Source organism: Lemur catta, chromosome 8, assembly GCF_020740605.2.
Source record: "Lemur catta isolate mLemCat1 chromosome 8, mLemCat1.pri, whole genome shotgun sequence".
Lineage (NCBI taxonomy): Eukaryota > Metazoa > Chordata > Mammalia > Primates > Lemuridae > Lemur > Lemur catta.
The window spans coordinates 29139302-29157728 of NC_059135.1; the positions used below are offsets into that span (position 1 = coordinate 29139302).

Genomic DNA, 18427 nt, shown 5'->3' on the forward strand with positions numbered 1-18427 from the left:
AGTTTCACTGGGATACCTTGCAACTTGCTCAAATCCACTTCAAGTGTTATCTTTTATTCCAACCTCTTTATCTACTCCTATACCTTTTTTATATGACTCAGAATTTCACTCAATAAAATTTCCATCTATCCATTGTTCTGAGAAGATACATTGTTTTTGTTAGTTTCTCATGCAACTTTATGCCTCACATAAATGAATGAGAAACAGAAAACACAACAGGGACTTTGGATACTGCAACTTGCCCTACCTATAGAAAATTTGTGTTTCTGGCCTGCTTTAGTAAAACTTAAATAGCTTTCTTAAACTGTGAATATTCTCTACTCTAGTGCTATATTAAGGATACTAGAAACTACTTTAGAGGGTCCTCGCTAGAAATAATTCAGTGTGTATTTCTCAAAGGACAATCAAACACCTAAACACAAACGTAATTAAATGATACACAAAGTCTAACTATAAATATAAGAGAATCCAAGTTAGAGTATTTAGTATTTCTAGTCAACCTAATGCTTTCCAGCATTTTTTAAAGGAAAGACAACATTCTTGATAATGCTTATAAAAACACAAACCCACTTAAAAGTAACTCAGAAGACAATATAAAAGAGATGTTTAGGCCGGGCGCGGTGGCTCACGCCTGTGATCCTAGCCCTCTGGGAGGCCGAGGCGGGTGGATCGCTCAAGGTCAGGAGTTCAAGACCAGACTGAGCAAGAGTGAGACCCCGTCTCTACTAAAAAAATAGAAAGAAATTATCTGGCCAACTAAAATATATATAGCAAAAATTAGCCAGGCATGGTGGCACATGCCTGTAGTCCCAGCTACCCAGGAGGCTGAGGCAGTAGGATCGCTGAAGCCCAGGAGTTTGAGGTTGCTGTGAGCTAGGCTGACGCCACAGCACTCACTCTAGCCTGGGCAACAAAAAAGAAAATGCTAAACATCTAGTTTCTATGCAGTTATGATTGAAACAGAGAAAGACTAATGGTGCCTATACTGTTTTTCTCAACGTTTCTCCTGCAGTGAAAATACACTCCAAATTTCAAAATGCTTTTGTTCAAATTTAGCCTTTGAATTGTACGTATTCTAACGTTTTATGAACATCTGTAACTGGACAAAAACTTCTTCGCTTAAATGCTTCTCTTTTATTGTAATCCTATAATATTATATAAAGTATACTGCAGTGTTAAATATAAGCAAAGAATATTGGTGTCATACGATGGTGATAAATGATCAGCAAGAGGACTCAAATTATTGTCTCTCATAAATTAAGTAAACTGAAACAAGGAACAGCAATCTAAACATAAAATCTCTCCACACTGCAAACTAGCACCAAACACAGAGCCTAGCATTTTGGATACTTATAACTTAAACATGCATTGGGAAAAAAAGTTGAGGTGATACTAAAATAACAACAATGTAAAGGAGTCCAAAATGAGAATGTTACATAAAAGTGGCTAGTCTAAGCTAAAAAAGAATGACCCCCAATTATAGAGCAGTAGCAACCATACCTAGAAATTAAGTACGCTGAACTGGCAAGCTACTGGAAAATCAAAATGTTAGTAAAATTATCCATTTCAATACATTCTGTATTAAATCACATATTATGAGTTGGGAAAAAAACATTATAAGTTGAGATAATTTTATTTATATGGAAAATGAAAAGTTTACCCTAAGTCAGTAAAACCTCATTTAACATAATTTGTAGTTTATGTATAACCTGCCCTGAGGTGGAACAAAGTTAAACCTTGACACTATCAATGAAGAGTTTGTTAAACTTCGTAACAATGTAATCTAAATTAAGAGATGTTTTAGATCCTATTGGGGATACTGTTTCTATGAAAATAATGTTGCTTAAGGAATGCAGCCATATTCCTTGTACCCTCCCCATTCTAATGCAACTGCTCACTCAAGGGAAACAACCTTCTAATTGTGAGACTCATAGCTTCTTCTAGTTCTTTTCCTAATTGACCTTCCCACGGTGTTTGACAATGACGACTACCTCTGTCCCCTTCTTGATATTTTCCTGCATTTCCATGGCAGTATCTTCTCCTAGTTCTCTTACACTCCCCCTGAGTTTCTGCCCAAGCCAAGAAACCTGGAGTCATCCTTGCCTTCCCCTCACTCACCATCCCCCACATCTCGAAGTCCTGTCAATTGTACCTCCTAAAATCTCTCAAATCCAAACACTTTTCTCCATTATCATGGTCACTGCCCTAGTTGTTGCATGCTTCTTTAAAATGGAGTACCCTTTTATCACTTGGGGTACCTGAAGATTTTCTAAAGCATTATGGGTGACATAGAGACTCTGTTTCTAGATTTTCAACTCCTATAAATACTGCTTCCTAAAACTAATCTGCTTGAGATCACACATTCAGTCAGGCATCAGTCATAAAAGTTCTCATTTTCTTTTTGTTCTTCTACTTAACAAAAGCACAGTGGTGTACTATCTCAAAGTGTAGAATACTGCTGGGTACCAAAGGGACCGTTCAAACTACTGGCATTGTTATTAAGAAAGAGAATTACTCCAGTGATCGCATAACCCAATCCTTTTGCAAGTCAGGTGGCTCCCGTTCCTTTGCTTTCAGCAAAATTTAAGAAAGATCTTAATAATACACCATAAAACATGATTTTTAAAGGTAGAGCGTTATTTGATTTTTGGCAAATAACTCTGAAGGGGTTGAAAGAGTGGAGTGACAATGCCACGTGAAAACTCCTTCATTTGCATCTAACTGATTTACATGAACAAGGTTTCCAGCACCACTGCCTCAGCTTAGGCCCTTATCCAAATTAGTATTCCCAACTTCCACTTTTCCTCCTATTCAATACATTCTACCTCATGATCGGGTATCTCAAAAAAAAAAAAGTTAAATAAGTACATAATACCTTATCATTAACCTGTTTAAAAATCCTCCACAATTTCCCTCAGCTACCAGATTTAATAAAAAAAAAAAAATAATCCAAACACCTCAGCATGGTATTCCAGGCCTTCCACCACCTAACTACAACTCACTTCCCTTTGTGCAGCCATACCAACCACTCTCTCCCTATAACCCACCCACGACCCTATATATTGGACACTACTCATCATGCCCCCAACAGCCATGCCCTCACGCTCAGTTCCTCTGCCTGAAACGTCCTTCCTTTCTCTCTTCTCCGCCTGAGACACTCCTACTTTTCATTTAAGGAATGTCACCAATGTCATGTCCTCTGAGCAGCTTTATGGGAATCCCCAGACAGAATTAATGGCACTACTCATTTTCTGACAATCATTAGTAGAGCATCCATGTTGATTTTTAGAGATATAAATATGAATAAGACAAGGGACTGTCACAGTCTTGCAAGGACAGAAATGATGTCTGACAATTACTATACATTCATATATACTTCTAGAAGTCATATCAGTGAGCCAGAAGAACACAAGAACAGATGGCTTTATAAAAGTAAGAGATAGAAAATGAGCAGTGACAAATCAAAGTAGGAGTTTGCTAGGAAGAATTTAATGCTAGTTAACTGTATAGCCAAGGTCTGCCAGATGCCAGAGCTTAAGCTTAGGACAACGGTTAAGAGTGTGGGTCCTAGAGTTACAAACACCTAGTTCAAATTCCAACTCTATCACTTATTAGTTTACAGAATACACTTAATTTTCCTAAGCTTCTTTTTACTCCACTGTATAATAGGAATTATAATAGTGCTAATATTCAAAAGCATTATTATATTAAATGAGGCAATCTACATAAAATAGCACAGAGCCTTGTATATGGTAAATATTATATATAAGAGCTTATATAATAACTAGTATGGCATACTATCTTTTCTGTAACAGTACATTCTATAACATAAATTTTGACCTTTAATTTCCTAGTTTGCAAAATGGGGAGACCACCTTACTTATATAATAAGTCTTATATTATGCCAGGCACACAAGAATGCAAGATTTCTGTTCTCTACCCAAGTTAAACAAAGATAAATAAATAAATAAAACTTTACTTAGTAAAAAACAATCAAGATTCGCTTCAGTACCAGCAAATTTCATTTCTATGGAGAGGTTTCTTCCCATCCCACCAGATATCCTTCTGAAACTTACCCTTTTCCAAGTAAGACCTTGGAGCCCATGGTGGGTCCTCTTCAGCATAAGGATCACTATACTCAACCACAGCTGCTTCCTCCTCTTCATAATCTTCCGGGGGAGGTGGTGGAGGCGGGGATTCATCAAAGACTGGTTCTTCCACAGGTGGTGGTGGAGGTGGTGTATCTGAAACTAAGAATGTATCAAGCTGAAAACAAAACTACACATTATGCAAAGTTTAGTATTTCTTCTCCAAGCTTCTAGGTTCATGGAATATAAACCTAGATTTGAAAATTATCATCTTTCACAAAATGAGTGAGCAAGAGAAGTCTTTGTGTCAACTAATGTTCTAACTCTCCAAGCATGACTTTCTCCCTCTCCCTTGGGTTAGTGCTGATGGATGCTGAATAAAGTTTAGCCTAAATAATTATTAACTGACCCTCTAGAACCTACTGATGCTAATACACAATCCTCTTTTAAAAGTAGCTTTACACTATATCCAAAGTAGGATATAGCTTTACACTATATCCAAAGAGAAGTTATCAGAAATATTAATAATTTGGACATTTATAACCATATTTCACTTATAACAAATTAGAATGAGTCCTGGGAATAGTCAAATTTTAATAATCTGCTACTTTCCTCTCAAAAATTTTTTTTTTTTTTGAGACAGAGTCTCGCTCTGTTGCCCGGGCTAGAGTGAGTGCCGTGGCGTCAGCCTAGCTCACAGCAACCTCAAACTCCTGGGCTTAAGCGATCCTACTGCCTCAGCCTCCCCAGTAGCTGGGACTACAGGCATGCGCCACCATGCCTGGCTAATTTTTTCTATATATATTTTAGTTGGCCAGATAATTTCTTTCTATTTTTAGTAGAGACGGGGTCTCGCTCTTGCTCAGGCTGGTCTCAAACTCCTGAGCTCAAACAATCCGCCCACCTCGGCCTCCCAGAGTGCTGGGATTACAGGCGTGAGCCACCGCGCCCGGCCTCAAAATTTTTTAAAATAGTGTTTTATCAAATTGGGTAAATTTGGGTAACTTCATCCATGAAGATGTTTTGTTTGTTTGTTTATAGAATGATTCTGTATTTCCTCAGGCTAAATGTCCAAGTGTACTTACTATCAGAGTGATTTAAAATATTTAAAATCTCTCCTATGGAGATTTGCTTCCACAGCTCAGGTACCAGCATACAGTAACATCTAAAGGATTATCTTCAAACTCGGAACTCAAAGCTTTCCAGATGTGTGGTATACACTTGAGCACAACTCAACAGAACAAAATTAATAAACCTGCATTCATCAGCTCCCCAGTTTTAATGAACAGCACTAATTCTTATTTATGAGGTTCCAATACTGTTTCTGTAAAATTTTCTGAGCAATCCTGTTTATTTTCTATTTTTTTAATCTAAGCCTACTGATTTAATCAAATGGATGTTAGAAGATTGCTAATGCCTGGTGAGGCTCAATCACATCAACACCATACTCTGTCCTATTTCAGTATTCTTCCCATCTTCTGTGCCACTCTACAGTGATCTACTTTATAACCTTTACTCAATAAACAAAAATTCATTAGTTCTAATGGTTTTTATTAATAAAAAAGATATAGATATGTGATCTTAGATATCTCAGATATGTGAACTTTATGAAAAGTTACATATGGATGGGGTGAGAAAGAATATATCCAATTTGCATTCATAAGGTAAAAGGACATTAAACAAGCACAAAAAAATAGATCCAAAGGAACTTTCAAAACAATCACCTTCAGAAATGACACTACAAAATTACTCAAAAATGCTGCCATTGCTGATTTTTACCTTTCTTATAATTTCCTTACAGCCAGTTTAATAAGATTAATATAAGCTACCATTTTTTACTTAAAACGTTCCAATTACTCAGCTAGCACTTTATAATACATTATTTCATTTAATCTTTACTTTGGGAGATGGTGTTTTGAATCCTCATTTTATGGATGTGGAAAATGGCTTTGCAAGATTAAGTATTCCTATAGCAAGTAAGTAGAAGAACACCTGAACTCCCAATGCCTGTTATCTTAAAAAGCTACACTACTATGGGATAAGATAAATTCAGTAACTTTAAAATCATGTTTCATTATTGTTCATTCAACAAACATCAACTAAGAACCTGCTACGACTAGGTATTATGCTCAGCACTGAGGAAGAGCAGTGGGCAAAAGGCATGGAAACATGGATAACCAAACTTTCATTTACAATTAAGTGCAGTGCTTTAAAATATTATGGAAACACATAGCAGAGACCAACCTCTTATGTGGGTGAGGAAAGGCTTCCTGAGACCTGAAGGATGAGTAAGAGTTAATGGGGAGAGGAGGTAGGATGGTATGGGGGGGTGGATATTTCATGTAAGATACAAAGAATAAAACAAGTACAAAAGTAAGAAAGCAGGAAACTTCCAAAGAACCGTAGAAAGTTCATTCAAAAGAAGCATGAGGAAGCTGAAGAGGACTAGGCTGAAACGACCTTACAACAGCTTAGACTCTAGCCAAAGAGCAGTAGGAAGCTGTAGGAGGAACTTAAGGAGAGTAATAGGATCTTAACCATAATTCTTACCCTAGTATAACTGGTTCACTATAACTGGTTCCAAATGATTCCAGACTTCTTCCAAATATCAAATTTAATGCAGAGTAAATATGTGCTACCACAGAGTATCTTCAAAATAATATACCTGAAAAGCTTTTAAAATAATTCCAAAAGAAAGGTATATATCTAAGGTGAATGTTTTGAAGATAACATTCATTTGAATGTATAAGTCCTGTTATGTCTCTACAAAATCAGTCACAGTACATCTTATACATGATTTTTATTTTGTATATTTTGTATGTGAAAAATGTATATGACCATAGAAAGAGATGAAAAAGACTATCCCAAAAGGTAATCAATTGTGACAAGGTGGCCAAATTAGAGAATGACTTTTTAAAATATAGGTAATGTTGCTATAATAATGTCTTATAATCATCTATTTAAAACATTTCTAAGTCTTAAATTGATAATCATGCATTTCAATAAAATAGGTTTTTTTTAGGTTTATTCATGAAACATTTTGATGTTTCCACAAACTGCAACTTTCACTGATGACTGGTGAAAACTAGTGACATCCTGTTTCATAATCCTGTTCAACTTTCAAATCTAGTTTTTTGGGGAAAAAAATAATAATAACCATTTAGTTCCTATACAAACATTCCTGTTTGACTGATGGATTAGTCTTCAAATCCATCTCTCAATTTCAGTTTCAAGATCTGGCCTTTACTCCAGAATCTGCTCACAACCACTTTGTTCAGAATGAGTGACATCATCTTGCAAAACATGCAGTAGCAACCAACTGGTGGAATTCTCCAAGGTACCCACTCATTATGGTAGTAAAATCAGAAAAAAACTCCCACCAAGTTATTATTCAAGTGACTATCTTCATTAATCAAAGTAATTAAAATGAATTTGTGATGGGGAAAAAACTCTTTTAGTGTAATCACATTTAGACTTTCACAGCGCTGGAAATGTCCTTCAATTCTGATACTATAATTAAATCCTTTTCTACTTGGTCCCAATTCACCCTGTTTAGATGCAGCAGAAAATTTTTAAAAAGAACAGTGAACAGTGACCTTCTATCCCACACTTGACCTCACAAGCCAGGCAAAGGGTTACACTATAGCTGTACTGGGCACAGGCTGGACCAGCTGAACCTTGCTGAGAGGCCATTTTCTCCCTGGGCTAGTGTGGGTCACACACAAGCCAAAACAACAGTGGGTCCCAATAGCATAATTTAAAAACATATAAAATTTACCTAATTATATGTGAAAATAGCTCTTAAATTTAACAAAACATCTTAAGAAATCACAGCATGGTAAACATCACACATCTGTAGGGCGTGCCTTCCAATAAACAGAAGTAAGTAAAACAGACTATTTTCAGAAATCAGCAAACAAAGATGCAAAGGCACCTGAAAGAGACACTGTGCCCTCAGGCCAGTAAGACTGGATTATAACCAGTTAAAATACAAACACATCTTTAAAAAGAATGTGTCAATAAAGCGGGGAGGCAATTAGTCAGCTGTAGAAGCACAAAAAAAAGAGGGACCAAAAATGTCTGCTATGTGTCAGATGCTTTTCTAAGGGCTGGAGAAACAGCCAGCAAACAAAACAAGCAAAAAAAAAAAAATCCCTGCTATCATAGAGTTTACATTCTTGTATTGGTAATGCCCATTTCCAAAGAAGTAGGCGTCCTAAGCAACACATTGCAAATATTTCTATCCCATCAGTGAGGCTGTTCTTGTTATGAGACGTATACACTGAGTTACGTTGGCCTGATGACATTAAATCTTTAATATAATTCCCCTAGTTCGGATGTCATGCACATCATGCAACCTTGATTGTGATGTGGCCCCTCATGTAGACAGCTCACAAAAATTTATCCATCATACAGACTATGTTCATGGTATCTGTGACAGCAGTTCCTCACTGAATGTTGATATAGGCCCCCTGACCTTCCTTAATGCCTCCCTAGCAGAAGGCTTAATGTGTCAATAACATCAGTTATCTGATTCTGCATGGCTCAATACCAGACCACAGGCCAACGTAAATTCATTGCCAATCTATGAGGCCTCTTAGGAGACAGACTGGCAGCTTGGTCCTCTAGGCCCTACCATGCATGGCACAGCCCTTTTTACACCTGGAATCACAGGACAGAAGGAAGAGTCACAGGCCACCTACAAGACCCTAAAATTCCAGTGATAGGAAACTAGACTACTACTTATCTGAGCAAACCAGACAAAAAAGATGGGATAGCTGGGTGATTAAAGAGTATCTCCTCATCTAGATGTGATCTTTTCTTTTCTTACATGTGCTTCATTTTATATTTATTTGTCTTAATCTTCACTACTACTATATTTTAAGCTATCTGAAAACAGAAAACTCCATCTTATACTATCATCCCCACTAGCTGTTCAGTGACTTGTTCACAATATTCAAATATTTGAAATATCAGCAAATGAATGACCATTCAGTCAATCATATATAAATGACATTTTATGCCTATAATCTGATCTATGGCATAAAGAAGACATAAACTTACTATTTTCTTGGACTCTGGCCACAAATCCCATTAAAGGTAACTGAGGAGTTACCTGTAGGATGGAGGGAGGAGGAGGAGCAAGAGATACTGCAAAAACAAAAAAGGTGTGGAGGATAAGGGGTAAGGGCGAGTTACATTAAAAGGAAAGGATAATACAATAAAACGAACATATAAAGGAGGGAAATCACTATTCACAAACATTTTATAAGTGATTTTGATGAATAATTCATTAACACATAAAACAAAGTATTTAGGGAATTTTTAGTAAGTTTTTAAAAATTAAAAAACAGGAACCATTTATCATATACAGATCTACCCTAACATATAATGGCAATTGATCTTTTTCATATTGATAACATGCCTTCTCAAAGAATTTCTATAGATCACCATGAGTAAGTTGGTTTTCTGAATATTCCCTTGAAGGTTATAAGTTTAAATCTTTGTCAATATAGGAGGGGAAAAAAAACATTACATCCCAATATTCTAAATTTATACTTTTTATTACTTCAATAACAGGCAAATTAATTGGTTCTTCATTCATTAAACAAATATTTACTGACTTCCTACTAAGTGGCAAGTACTCTGCTAGGAAACCAGTATCAAAAACCATTCTCTGAGAGTCAGGTGCTATGTCATTACAATTTTTCATAACTCTAACTCATTGGCACATTTCCTCCCTGACCCTACAGAAAAGTACTGGCGTTATTCAAATCATCCCATTCTCCTTCCCAAGGCATCTTTCCCTCCACCTCAATCACTTGGCACAGTGCCTAGGACTAGTAAGCCTTCAATAAATGTTTAACATATATAAATGCATGAATAAATTAGTACATACCAGGCAATTTCACAAGATTAACTCTACAGTTATAGTTTCCTTTAGAATGGGTATGAAGTATGTTATGCACCTTCTTATAGAGCATGCCTTTATTAGCTTCAAATTACAGTTAAGACAAATAAAACTGAAAAGATCAATGTGTCTCTGTCCTCAAGGAGATCACATCCCATTTGGGAATAGAAGAGAAAATAATCATCTTAAGTCAACAATATCTGTAGCAATTCCCTGAGTGGTGGTGGTGGTACTAAGGAGGGCTACAAAGAAATAACTTCTGAGCAGGTACTTGAAGAAAAGGAGTTCACCAAGCAGACAGAGGTAGAGAAAGATAAGCTGAGAGAACCAAGTGAGGACAAAGTCTGAGGGGCATAAAATAGCATGAACAGTTCACAGGACCAGAAATGTTTCCATATGGCTAGCATAAGATACCTGAAAGAGAAAGTAAAAGATCTGTAAAGATGAGTGGGTAGATATGAAACAGGGAAGGACACTATGTGCCAGGTGAAAGCGTGCTTAGTGGAAAGAGATTGGATTTTAAAGTTACCCAGCCTCAAATCTCTGATGTATCATTTCCCTGCTATTTGGACAGCAAGTCAATTAACTTCTTCCAGCCTATTTTATAAATGTGAGATGAAAAAGAGATGATACAACTTACTACGCACAGTGGTTGCAAAGATAAAAAAAAGATAATGGATCCAGAAAGCATAACCTAGTGCCTGGCACATAATACAAAATAAATCAAAGCCGTTTCTAGAAACAAAAAGGTGAGAACTTTAAAGTGTAGAAAAAGAGTAGTTGACAACTAATGATTTAGCTAGCATATAAAAGAGAGCAACAAGCTGAAGGTGATTCTTAAATTTTTAGCCTTCATAACTAAGAAGTAGAGGTGCCATTAACTACATTCACTTTGGCAGATAGTGCTGGGTAAGAAATGGGCTGGCAAGTAGGTAGGTCAGGGAGAGATAATGATATGATAAATTAAATGAGATGGATGAAAGTAATTTAAGCATAAATATGAGAGGTAATGGAAAAATATGCATTGAGTTTATGTGAAAAATCAAAAGGTACAGCGATAGTACTCATCAGTAGAGAGACAACAGTTAATGCCATGGATAGCTGCAAGGAGAACATACAAATGCATAGGCAGAGTTAAGCAGATAATCTTGAAGAATATCTAGACATAAGGAAAAGAGCACTATAACCCTAGAAATGGTACCTTTCTTTAAAAAATACATTTGGTTAGGTTTTTTCCCTAAAGTCATAAATCTTCACAGTAAATCCTTGGCTTGTGTGTCTGTCTCCCACTCAGGGGCTTGGAAAAATTGTTGACATGTTCACAATACCCTGTTTCCAATACCTGAGATAAACAGAAGTCAATGAACAGAGAAGGCAGCAGACACAAAATAGATAAAACTGAGAAACAGCAGCCGACAGCAGTTGGCACTAGGAGAGTAGAAATAAGGTGCATGTTCACATCAAATAAGATGAAACATTTCTGTTGGCACATATCCCAGTCTTCCCTGTAACAGAAAAGTAGGAAATTTCCCACTTCAGTCATTGTTCCTCTATCAAATAAAAACAACCTTTTGGTACTTGGCTAAAAAAGAATGATTAAGTGTTTAACCTACAACAGTCTTGTTGTGGGTGGCTGAATTTTTTTTTAAGATGAATATGCTCATTTCTTTTCTAGTTTTTAAAGTATAAATCTGAAACCACAGTGGTTTTAAGAAGTCCACCAACAGCAGCCAGGGAAAAAAACAATCTCAGATCTCCCTTAAACAGACTTACTTTATAACAAGTTAAGATTTTTTTTCAAAGTTAGTCCACAGCATGTTCAAAAATTCAGTCCCATCTGGGGTTTACAAAGGTCATCCCAAATTCTACATTTTTTGCCCAGGGCAAACCTTTAACATGGTGGTCCAAACTAATTCCAATACCATAGCATTTTCTTTTTGGACCACATAAGATTTCATCTAAATAGAACACCTGTGAACCAGAATATATTGAACTACTTTAGATTAGATTTATCTTTCTTCAAAGAGTTGAGATGAAAATGAACTATTCTAGGAAAAGTTAAGCAGAATTTTGATGTAAAGAATTGTTTGCAATATTCAGTTCTGGCCCAAGGTATTTTGTGCACATGTAATAGTGCGAAGTAACTTTATAAACTTGTTTTCATTCCATTTAGCTAAGATGACTCCTCATATGACATGACTCTCCCTATAACTGCCAAAAAGGTCTCCAAAATTAGTTTTGGTTATATTATTTTTACAACATATAATAATGAAGCTAATGTAAAGACAGGCTCACCAAGGGAGTAGAGTTTACAGAGATCATAAGTAGAATAGCTATAAGAATAACAGCTATGTGCTCAGAGCAACATTTAGATATAAACAGTAAAAGGCCTACCAAGCAAACCAAACTTAGGGGATGAGTCTGTGCTGATGAAATGTACAGATTTTCTAAGCTTAACCTTCCTGGTTATTTACAAAGTCCTCTGAAGCACCATCTTTGACCCTTGATGTTTTTAAATGTTCAATTCAAAGAGTTTGGAAAAATAAAACTGGGCTTTTACATTTTATTTTTACAGCTTTATAAATCCTGAGAAAATGAGACAAAATAAAAACTCTAAATACTATTTCTAAAACCACTAAAGAACATCACCCTTTAGAGGCCATACTTATGACAGCCATTCAAGTTTAGATGCTTGTATTTTACATTCCAGAGATAGAAATAATTTAAGCAATTTAAGAGTAAAGTATCTTCGAAACATGGATATCAACTTAGAACAGAGAGTATTTAAAAGTGACCTTAACCTATCAGTAAGAGGAGCTTTTCTAATGGAAAAGAATGTGGCTACCAAATAGCTATTAGTCCTACAGACTCAGAAGGATTTTAAAAAATTGGATCATTTTTGTTATTCCTTTTCATATTAAAAAAATCACCATATGAAGTTATTCTAAGAAAGAGTAGCAGATTAAAACAATTTAAAAATATAACTTGTGTCTAACCGTGTGAAGTGTCTATTTGGTTTACTTGGTTAAGGGATGGGGAACCTGGGGCCTCGAGGCCACATATGGCCCTCCAGATCCCCAAGTGTGACCCCTCAACCAAATCCAAACTTCTCAGAACAAATCCCTTTATTAAAAGGGTTTGAGGCTTGGTGTTTTTAAATGTTCAATTCAAAGAGTTTGGAAAAGACTTGTTATTAAAAGGATTTGTTCTGTAAAATTTGGATTCAGTCAAAAGGCTACACTCAAGGATCCAGCACACCCTAAAGATTGCCTCAAATAAAGATTAAAAACAGCTTCTTGCCACTGCTCTTGCTACTTGCTATTTTTACTTTGCTAAAGCCCACCACATCTGTATTCTTCTGGAGATGTATGGTAATACTGTAACTTGGCTATCATTTAGTGAACATATGATACAGCTTTTCTTTTGCAGTATCATCATCCCAACATCGTTTTTACTGTTCCTTTTTAGTGGTTTTTAATACCATTAATAAAGCCTGACATTTCCCATTTGTGAAACAGCATACCCATTCAGAAATTCCCCTCTCTCCTATAACTATAGATAGTTATATCTGTTGGAATCAACATTCCACTTTGTGAATTAGATTTTTTTTAAAGCGCTTGTTGTAAGAAAATATGAGCAGTAAAATGCTATTTTCTACTAAAGGCCTTAGTACTTAAATGCCACAATAGTGATTCCTTACTAAACTAGGTTTACGTATGTATATGTAAATGTATGTGTACAAATACATACATATATGTAGATACACACATAGTCTTCTTTACCACCAAGGTGCCTCATATTTACATTTAAAGTAAAGACTGTTAACTCATGATTAGCCCTATGTGTTTCAATGACCCTCCTCACTAACTGGCAAGATGAATGATAAATTGGTATTTCTGTTTCTCTGGCTGGATTAGATTAAGGAACATTTAGAACCAAAGGGATTTCAGTTACGCTCTGGTCAATAAATTGTTTCTGAAATAATCTCATTAGAAAAGATCTGTGCTCCCAATTGGCAATAGACACGGGGTGTTCCATATTTTAATTCCTATGTTATAATCCCCTTTTAAAAACTCAAACCATCCAGGAGCTTGTTTATGGGGGGTGGGGGGGAAACAACTCTAACCAAATTGTACATTAACAAATGTAGTAGTAATAGTTCTGCTAGATTTATACCTCACAGAATCCCACTGAATTCACATCACATTAACTCACTTCTTCAGATGCATACATCCACATCAAGTCTCCAATTGTTACATTTAAAAAAACTTTTTAATTTTTAAAAAAAACCTGCTCATAAAACACACACCTGGGGTCATTTTTGTTAAATCAGAAAATTAGCTACTTAAGAAAGCACAACACATTTTTTTATTTTACATATGAAAAAACAAGAAGTATAGGGCCAGTGGAAATAATACAAGAGACTTATACAATATTCTTCTTTTTCTTTTAGAGATGATGTATCACTACATTGCCCAGGTTGGAGTGCAGTGGCTATTCACAGGCGCACTGCAGCCTTGAAATCCTTGGCTCAAGCAATCCTTCCACTTCAGCCTCCCAAGAAGCTGGCATTACAGGCAGGTGCCACTGTGCGCAACTCTTATATAATATCCTAATGCAAATGAAGTGGAAGTCCATCTAACAACCATAGAACAGTGGTTCACAAAGCATTAAGTCTTGCAAAAAGAGCTACGCAAAGAACATGGTTTGGTAAAAAAAAATTTTTAGTTTAGAAAAGGCACTCTGATTAACCAACTAACAAAACTGTGGTCACCTTCCTCAGTTACCAAATCCCTGGAGAAGAAAGGCAGAACTTAACAGAGAACAGAAAAACAAACAGAAAACTACAACCAAATTGCCTCACACATTATGCTGAAGACTCAATAATCCCAATTCACCTTACTTCCATGAGTGTGAAAAAATACTTTCTTTAAAATCATTCCATAAAGCAGGGTATATTTCTACCTTAACGTATACTTTCAAGTGTGTGAAAGTAAAATTTTCAAAGAAAGAAGTACTGAAATACATAATACATATTTTAAAATGCACTTAACTATGTGCTTAAACAGCCTTCAAATAAATTCTACCTACAGGTGTTCATAGGACTCCTTTGGTCTGTACATGTGGCAAAGCATGAAATATTCCTGTATATACTTGCTATATATCATGTATAGCTGGTCTTAAACTGTAACAGTGAAGCATCTTCCAGCTCCATTATGGAACCAACCCATTTTGGACTGAGACCATTCTTTCAAAACTCTACAGGATAAGGAAGCTGCATAAGGGCCAAAAGCAATAATTGTCTAGACTTCTAAGAGATGCCAAGAAAAGAGCCTATCTTCAGCAGAACTGTGGAACGGGCCATGACTAACAAATTGAAATTTAAGAATTAAAAATGCATTTAAATACAAACAGCACTTAACAAGTGTGGGTTTAGAAAACATGGCTTAAAAGGAGAATGTATGAAAAAGATGGGCAGTTTTGTCAAAATTTAAGTTCAAAATGAGTTTACAAGAATGGTACAACTCAAAACACTAAGTGTGATCAAAGACAGCAATAAGAGAAGTATAATTTAATTAAGACAGTTGGTATTCACACTATGGTTTGAATTCGTTAGACTACAAACATAGCATTTAATTTAGAGGGACCTACAACAGCAAAGGGATTTGGATAAGGGAACAAGAGATTCATTTGACATTCAACAAATAGTTCCTGAGCAATATTCCCAGGAAATAACTGTATAAAAGACTGATAAGGTCTCAGGCTTTCATGAACTACACATTATAATGGGGCGTCCTTCCCTTTTTCCCATCCCCTCCACCCCCCAAAAAAAGAAGACTTGGGAGGGTAAGAGAAACATTTTTAAAAATCTGAAAGTAGGTGGGACAATAGAAAGAACATGGAACCATCACCTCAGCCTCAGTTTCCTCACCTGTAAAATACATATGAAAATGATCACCAACCTTATTTTGTACATGACTATAAGAATCAAATGAGACAATATAAAAAACATTCTTTACATTGTAAGTGCTATGTAGAAGGAAGATCACATTTCTTCTGCAAGACTCCAAAAGGATGTGATAACCATAGGCAGCAGCACAGTAGACAAATTTAAGTTCCATAAAATTCAAGGGTTATCAAAGATAGAATGGTTATCTCCTAATATCAGAGTTGTTCACACATGGACCTACTGGCCTCTTGGCAAAAATCCAGAAAACCATAATAAGTTGACATGCCACGTCTGTAATAATCACAGAGTATAATATTTGCTCTTGCCTTCTCTGGGGACTAAGCAAAATAATGATTATGCATAGCATTAAATATGTGCCAAATTAATTTTATTTATGCATGCTGCAATTGATTATTGTCATTAATTATTATAGCTAGGTCAATTTCTCCCAAGTCCCAGTTTTCCCATAATGGGTTTGGTATGAGAATTGAAGAAGATAATATAATTGCCTAGCACAAAGTAGCTTCAAAAATGTCATTTCCCTTTTGCTTTGACACTTCTAAATTCTGTTCATGTACACCCAACTTTCATTATTTGTTACTCACACAGCAAGGATGTCTGATTAAATAAAAAGGAAACATTATTCACCACAATATTATTTTTAACAGTAAATAACCACTAGGTTATCCAAAAGGATTCTGCTGGGAAAAATTAAGTCCTACAACTTTACATGGAAATCATATATTGATTTAAAAAAAAAATTGAAAAATACAGTATTAGCAACATAGTATTCATTCATCTTCCAGTCAACAAATAGTACAAACCATCTATCATGTGCTTGTTATTTATAATTAAGTGGGTTTTTTTAATTGAATGTTTTTAACTGACACATTCTATAGAATGCAAAAGAAAATCTAACCTGGATTCTGGCTATAAAAAGGTCCTCCATTCATCTGATTCTGAAGGCTTGTTTGTGAAGTTATGGAAGGAGGGCGTCTATAGGGCAATGAACCCCCTATTGTTGGGGGAGTATGGCGAGTGGCAGGCCTATTCATGCTGTAGAATTGAACAGGATGACCTGGAAAGGGGACAGAACATAAATCTATCATAAAAGAAAATTACCTCAGATAATGAAACACTTTACCTACAATGCCTAAATCTTAATAATTATTAAAATTTAACTGCTATCTGAAAAACACAATGCAAGGCAGTATTTATTGCTCAGCTGATATATATCAAAGTGCAAAAGCAAGAAAGTAAACAAAAATATGATTAAGTTTGGAAAACCTACACCTAAATAGATTACTAATTAACATTATGATTTTATTAAATTAATAATTTGATGGATTTTCAAAATCATCACAATTCAAATTTTTGTCTCCCCAAAAAACAGCCTCTAAACACCGAAAACTAAACAAGATAAGAATGACATTTGGGAAAGCAAAAGAAAAAATTTCTCATGCACAGTCTGATTCCAAAATAATAAATAATAGTAATGATAATAAATTTAAGATAGTAATTTGTTTAAAGGAAAAAGTATTTCAGCAAAAGGTGAAATGACATACTTCCAAATTAAACATATCTTTATTCAATCAAAAATATCCATCTCTAAAGCTAGATTATCTTGTTTTACAATTAAAGAAATTCACAATTATCAAAAAAAAACTAAAATACAAAATCAACCAAAATATATCTTATTTTTAATATCACTCTTGAACCTGTACATATTTATCATCAATGTCACTATATTTTGCTCTCTTGAGAGGTCTTCAACCACTAATGCCAATTGGAGACACGCTTCCCGAATCCATCAATTTGCCAATACTACAATCCAGTTCCTAAATTTTACCCTGGCTTACATTCAGCTGAGGGCCTAGACAGAGCACTAGAGCACCCAACAGAAAGCACTCCAGCAGGCAGGACAGAAGCGGAGGTCAAGGGAGAGAGAAGTGAGAGTGAGAGAAGGGAAGGGGAGTATGATGGGAAGACAAGACAAAGGAAGAAAGGGCACAGGGGAGGGAGGGAAAAAGAATAAGAGGAGGGAGGAGGAGGGGAAAGGGAGGAAGAAGTGAGGGGAGAAATGAAAAAAAAAAATAAAACACTATTGCCAAACCCAACACGAAGCCAGAGGGCAAGAGTCCATTAAAGCATTTCATGAGAAGGGGGGAGAATGGAGGATAGGGGAGGAACAGAAGACAACGGGCACAGTCATCTATCCATCTGTGCCTAAAGTTATCCTGAGAATTTTTTAGTTCTGAAATGAACTACATGGAACTCAGTGAGACAAGGCTTAATAAAAGTAATGTAGAATTTAATGAAATCTTGTTTGCTTTGTTCAAATCTTCAGGTTCACAAACACTGCAGTTATACCTTCTTCCAACCTTTACATTTCTCAGCTGAGTCTTACTGTCTTTATTCTAATATGTGATTCTATCTTCTTGGTAATTTTAATTAAATATTGCAGAAGTTAAAAAACAC

The 18427-nt window shown here is 35.7% G+C and overlaps 1 protein-coding gene across 7 annotated transcripts in view; it reads right to left on the bottom strand.

Moving 5' to 3' along the window:
- Nucleotides 1–18427, bottom strand: part of ABI2 (abl interactor 2) — an 81610-nt gene that overhangs the window by 5467 nt on the left and 57716 nt on the right. For 4 of the 7 annotated variants that reach the window (XM_045559680.1, XM_045559686.1, XM_045559682.1 and 1 more), the window contains 3 exons: nt 16869–17027; nt 9153–9239; nt 4077–4250 (listed from right to left, as the gene is read on the bottom strand). In XM_045559680.1, coding sequence (XP_045415636.1) covers nt 4077–4250; nt 9153–9239; nt 16869–17027 — 420 coding nt within the window. The remainder of the gene's footprint in view (nt 1–4076; nt 4251–9152; nt 9240–16868; nt 17028–18427) is intronic. The other 3 variants (XM_045559687.1, XM_045559685.1, XM_045559684.1) reach the window with 1 other exon arrangement.